General features: G+C 36.6%; 1 protein-coding gene across 1 annotated transcript in view; it reads right to left on the minus strand.

Annotated features, from left to right (window-relative positions):
• Window positions 1–5,527, minus strand: part of cyth1a (cytohesin 1a) — a 73,300-nt gene extending 67,773 nt beyond the window's left edge. The window contains exon 1 of the mRNA XM_052139342.1: window positions 5,414–5,527. Within this exon, the coding sequence (XP_051995302.1) occupies window positions 5,414–5,432 (19 nt within the window). The 5' untranslated portion in view covers window positions 5,433–5,527. The remainder of the gene's footprint in view (window positions 1–5,413) is intronic.
• Between the last annotated feature and the right edge of the window lie 473 nt (window positions 5,528–6,000).

Genomic DNA, 6,000 nt, shown 5'->3' on the forward strand with positions numbered 1-6,000 from the left:
TTCAGGAAGAACACATTCTCAAAGGTTAATCACATTAATTAACACACAAAGCTAGCTAATATTGAACTGTCGCAAACATTGGGCAGAGTAGCTACATAGCTCATTAGGATCGAACAGTCGCTGACCAGAGGTTGCGTCAATTTGTCACTTTTATCAATGATTTCGTAGTGTATATGTTGCCCCTCCCTCTCTTTCTCTCTCTCTGTGTGTGTGTGTGTGTGTGTGTGTGAGAGAGAGATTTGTCCTGTATATTAGCATCTTGCAATCAGCACATGTACAGTTATTTGTAGACTTAAAACAGCTGGCATGTTTTTGTCAAAATTATACCTAATGATATGGCTGGGCGATAAAACGATATTGATATTTATCGGGGGGGAAAAGTTTTGATATCAATGATAAACTTTTGAGTAATTTTTTATATTTAGCCTATGTTCTACATCTAGAGTAGCTGATTGAAACAGGTACATGTCGCTAAAAACACAACCAGTTCAGCAAAGTAATGACGCTTTTCCACTGCACGGTACAACTCGACTCAACTCAACTCTTTGGGCTTTTCCACTGTGGATAGTACCTGGTACCTGATACTTTTTTAGTACCACCTCGGTCGAGGACCCAAGCAAGCCAAGCCGAACTAAATGTGACGTCAAACCCTGCAGATCACTGATTGGTCAGGGAGAATCATCAATACCAGCGTCACTGGATTTCTGACACGCGACATCAACCCGCTAGTTTTAAAGTTAGCAACAGCGATAACAGTATCATTTGTTCATGCGACTTTCGAATTGTGAAAAAAAGAAATGGCTGTGTGAAAAACCACGCTGTGGTCAATAAACGAGGTGCAGACGGTCCACTCGTTAGAGATTAGCGAAACTAAAATGTCTCTCAGGAAGTGTCTCTGCTGTTGGCCGCACACGGCTACCACCGGACCTACCAACAGTGTAAGGAAGAGTAAAAAAAAAAATTAAAGTGACTACAGAAACATCAAGGAAAAGTGGAAGTGATTCAACCAAATGGATGCTATCTAAACCAGCGAGCAATGGGAGGGAGAGTGCCCTAGACTCAGCCACGATGGAGGATGGTACGTTTTTTTCCGTTAACTCTATACTCTGTTTGAAAGCTTCACTTTATTTAGTTGACCAGCTACTGGAAGCTTGCTTCTAAAACAACCAGGCCAATTTAACTGTTACATATTTTTACTCTGGTGCTGTTTATTGCCGGTTGGCAAATCAGTTTATGGGCATTACCGCCACCTACTGAGTGAATTGTCATAAAGTCTTTCAGTGGAGTCAAACATCAGCTGAAGATTATGAAATTGGCTCAATTTCATGAAAAATAGGTCACACACCTCATGTAGGTTTAAATCCTAAACTGAGTGTACTTAAAATATAGCTTACCCTCTGGAATTTACTTGTAAACAAACAAGTTATGTTTAATTCGTTCTTGCGGTCTAACAAACATGTGGAATGCTGTTCTGCCCCATTAATGATATTAAATGTACAAAATATAACTATTTGAAAAAAATATTGCGATTGTTTTTTTGGGCCAAATCGCCCAGCCCTACCTAATGATAATCATATTGCAGAGGTCATATTGCATTGCTTGTGAGCCTTGTTGAACTGACCATGAGAAAAAATAAGGCACCTTTATTAATGTAATGTCTGAAATGAGGTCACGAGAGCTTGATCTAAGTGCAGCAAGTTTTTAATGCTAAAAGAATAAATCAAAATACAAAACAGGGTAAAACTGGGAACCAGGAAGTATGGTCAAAATGTTAAAAAAAACAAGAAATAAACCGGACCATGAACTAGAGAATCACATGCATAAACATATCAACTCACAAGGACTGAACAGAAATCAGGGCATTATATAAACAAATGATAATGAGTTAATGAAACACGGGTGAGGACAATCGAGGACAGCTGGCAGTGATGAGGGCAGGGAATTATGGGAAGTGTAGTCCGGGAGCAACAGATGACAGGGGAGAAATACATAGCAAACAACAGTGAATTGTGACAATTACAAACAAACAAAAAACAGGATAAGTTAATAAGTAATAAAAGTGAAATCATTAAATAAATAAATAAAATGTTTACATGGTCAGGTAGAATCCTATTAGTATCCCAGATTTTTCAAAGATCATACATTTATAATTTTTAAGTAGAGTGCTTAAATATATATATATATATATATATATATATATATATATATATATATATATATATATATATATATATATATATATATATATATACATATATATATATATATATTCATAAGATGAAACCTTTAGTGACTTGAGACTCGACTTGGACTCATGACGAAAAACTCGAGACTTGACTAGTACTTCAGACGAAAGACTCTATGTTCCAAACCCATATTGCATTTTTGCTTCTGTAGAACACAAAAGGAAATGTTAGGGAGAATGTTTGAGCTTTCCAGCAAAAGTCAATGGTGAGTTATATAAAGCTCCAACAATAACAAAAAGCACAAAAAGTAGTCCATACAACTTGTGCGATATATTTCAAGTTTTGTGTTAGGAATGGTTTATGTTGGCTAGGGTGACCATATGTCCTCTTTTTCAGACCTTAAAAAAGCATCCGGCGGGGATTTCTAAATTTGCAAAAATGTCCGGGAAACAGCTTTAGTTGAATTATGATGTGCATCTGGTCTAATACTTCATTGTATGTGTGCACAAATTTGTATTGCTTTAACCCCTCTTTGTAAGTCCCGCCTTCTTGTACAGCAATCGGTCGATTATAAGAGGCTTGCAGCAACTATTGACCAAATTCCTGCCTGTCAATCTCTCCACGAACGCGCGTAGCGCTGTCAAGCAATTGTGATAATTGCTTGACAGTAGCAGCAAATGGCATCTGAGTGAACTTGACACAGCATCTTTTAAATGTGCATTACACAACCTCCATTCATTTGTTATGTGAAAACCGCATAGGCGCTGTACCGGAAACTGTAATTGTTAATTCACCTTTCAACTCTTTTGGTCCGAGTCATTCCTCCTTTTGTCACGTGACAGCCGTATACGCTATGCATTGCTCACACAGGAAACAGAAATTACGAATGGCTCAGACAAGAAATTTCAGAGGCGAACTAATGATTTCTGTTTCTCATAATTTGTCCTTTGCTGCATTAAAATTTTTCCTTATTGGGACTATAATCAAAGTTTGCATAAGTAGACGTGTTGGGGGGATTTGGCTATTGAAAATGCAACATTTTCATTTTATTCTGCTCAAATGAACGAAATAAACGAAATTACTTCAATAAAGATTAATTCATTTTGCTGAACAACACTCAAAGATCCAAGTGAGTAAAATGATCCGATCTTCCCATCACTAGTTGCTTGGGTATTCTAGAGGTTGGTTACTGATCCAAGCCAACAGAGCCGACTCCCAAGTCTCTACAATATTCTAGTCTCTAGATATGGCTCAAATCCCTCCTTCAAGGTAAACCTATGGGATTGTTTTCACCTGTTTTATCATCAACCAGGCAAAAATCGTGAGTCTGGTAATTTAGAAAAGTAAAAGCACATCTTTCTTCAACAAGCCGCATGTTTTTAAAAGTATCATTAGATACTTTTTAGCAGACACTTGCCACTTCTATTAAAATGAATGGGATGTACAACGGATGTAGAAAGTCCCACCTTACAGGTAAAAGAGCCAATTACCTTTTAGATACAGACATCACCTGTCAATCAACTCAAGAACTCGCATGAGCATTAGCTATAAAAGCTGGGAAAATAGCAAAATCTGAGGCAAAGAAGCACAATTTATGATACCAGTGTTGTCAGATTTTACTGCTGATTTGAAATATGTTCTTGTGTTCCCATTTTGGAGATTTCGGTCTTTTCCCATTTAGGAACTGCACTTGTATGCTGTTTGTTTACATAGAAAAATAGCTGCCAGAGAGCATTCCAAAGATGGCCGCCAGTAGACTGACTTGCTAAAAAAGACTTTGGTATCATTCATGTCCGTAGCATAAACAGTATGGGACGAATAGTGCTAAGCTCAGCAAAAAGCCACTGTCGACAAAAAGCCAATTTGATCTCAACTCAAGCACAAATCTCCGTGAACTATCAATCAAAGAAATGCAAGTTAATGCCATTAACCATGTAATATCCTTTAAGAGACTACCGCAAACAGTATCCTGTAACCGGCCTCTTTGCTACCACTATTCAATTTCAGGATGCATTCTGATCTCAGCAAACTGAACGATGAATAATTGAAAGGACTATTTCATCAAGTTATGAACATCATACAACAGCACACACAAACTGAAAGCTGGTGAATTCCATCATGTAATCCCATACTATGGCAAACTGAATTAATGTTCTCATTGCTATTTGGATTGCAGTGATAGTAAACTGCGTAACTTCATTGGTGTGCTAGTTAAAGTTACATTGGGATTTTACTTGTGTTTACATCAGAAAAAGATTTATAAAGTGATAGAAGTGAAGATCTAAATGCATTTGTTGGGTAAGATGCTATTCTCTGACATGAACAAAACTGAAGAAAAACATTATACATTTTATATGAGCCAAATATGCATATTTAAAAAACTTTAGTCCATCAAATCTAAGTCAGGTGGTGTAACCAATACTCTGTTGTCATGTGACAAAAAAAAAAAAACAGACATCTTTAGACCCTCATGACTGTGTGTGAAGCTTTGTTTTTTTTATATATATATAAATATATATTTTTACATATTCTAAAACCTTATAAAAGTTCATGACTCCAAAATGAAAGATATTTGTGAAGAATATTTTTTGCCTTGAATGTTTTATTTAAGTCATCAGACAATTTTTGGTGTCTTTAATGAATTGTTTTATATTTCATAATTGTTTACAGTTTAAATATTTCTCAAATCAAATAGCCTTCAATAGACCAAGTAAAAAATGTTTTAGATTAGATGATTACTTTTTTAAATTATTATTATTATTTATACTTTAGATTGTAATTCAAGTATTTTTCTCAAATCAGTGTCAATAAACAGCAGTGCACTATGACAGCTTTTACAGTGTGACAACATGCCCCACTGGGTCAACGTTTGTTATTTCCTGGATAACATCGACTTGAATAGATGTGGTCTCCCCACTGTTGCAGTACAGTACGCCAGTTTGATGCAGAATGAGGCGCTGCTTGCGCTCTTCAATAATTAAGAGTCCGCGGTGAGTCTAAAGGACCTGTTTGAGACATTCTCAAAACTTAAAACACCCACATCCATAGACATCAAACCTGTTACCATGCAAATGATACATCTGTCTAACAGACAAAATCACAGTACAGCGAAACAACGCAAGAGACTGAATTTGCTCAGTGAGGTAAATCACATCCTCGCAGTTTGACACGCAATGCCGCCTTTCGCATTTGAAAACACGAATTAGACATTCAAGCGCATGTCCTACCACAGCTTTCCTCGTCCATCTCCAACTGACTGAACCTGCCGCAGGAAGAGTGAATGTGTTTCTCCGTGCGGCTATCAAAGCAAAAAACATGAAAGAATCCACCCGCTCTTTTCAGCCCAGCCCATGCAGTCTGTCCGGCCGGAGAGATGTCTCTGTATGTGCCGCAGATCTGCTGCTCTATCTCTGGGCTGGGCACAGACTCCTCCTAATACAAACGATGACACTCACAGCATGTTTGGGGGAAACCGGGCTTGGTTGGCACATATGTCACACTTTGTTGAATATCAATTATTATTTCTAATTTTATGATTTTTTTCAGATTTAAGTACTTTTTTGGCTTGATTTACATATGTTGCCAAAGCATCAATAACACAATAAAAGCAGAGACAAGAAAATGATGATGATGATAATAATAATAATACATTTTAATAAATAAATAGGTGCCAGTAATAGAAGTTATCACACACATTCATGTATTATTATTATTATTATTATTATTATTATTATTATTATTTGTTTGTAACAATGTCAAACAGTGTATGCACCACAGTAGATTTTTGTCATGACATTTTAATTTCCAACACATC

This window comes from Xyrauchen texanus, chromosome 12 (assembly GCF_025860055.1).
Source record: "Xyrauchen texanus isolate HMW12.3.18 chromosome 12, RBS_HiC_50CHRs, whole genome shotgun sequence".
NCBI classification, from domain to species: Eukaryota; Metazoa; Chordata; class Actinopteri; order Cypriniformes; family Catostomidae; genus Xyrauchen; species Xyrauchen texanus.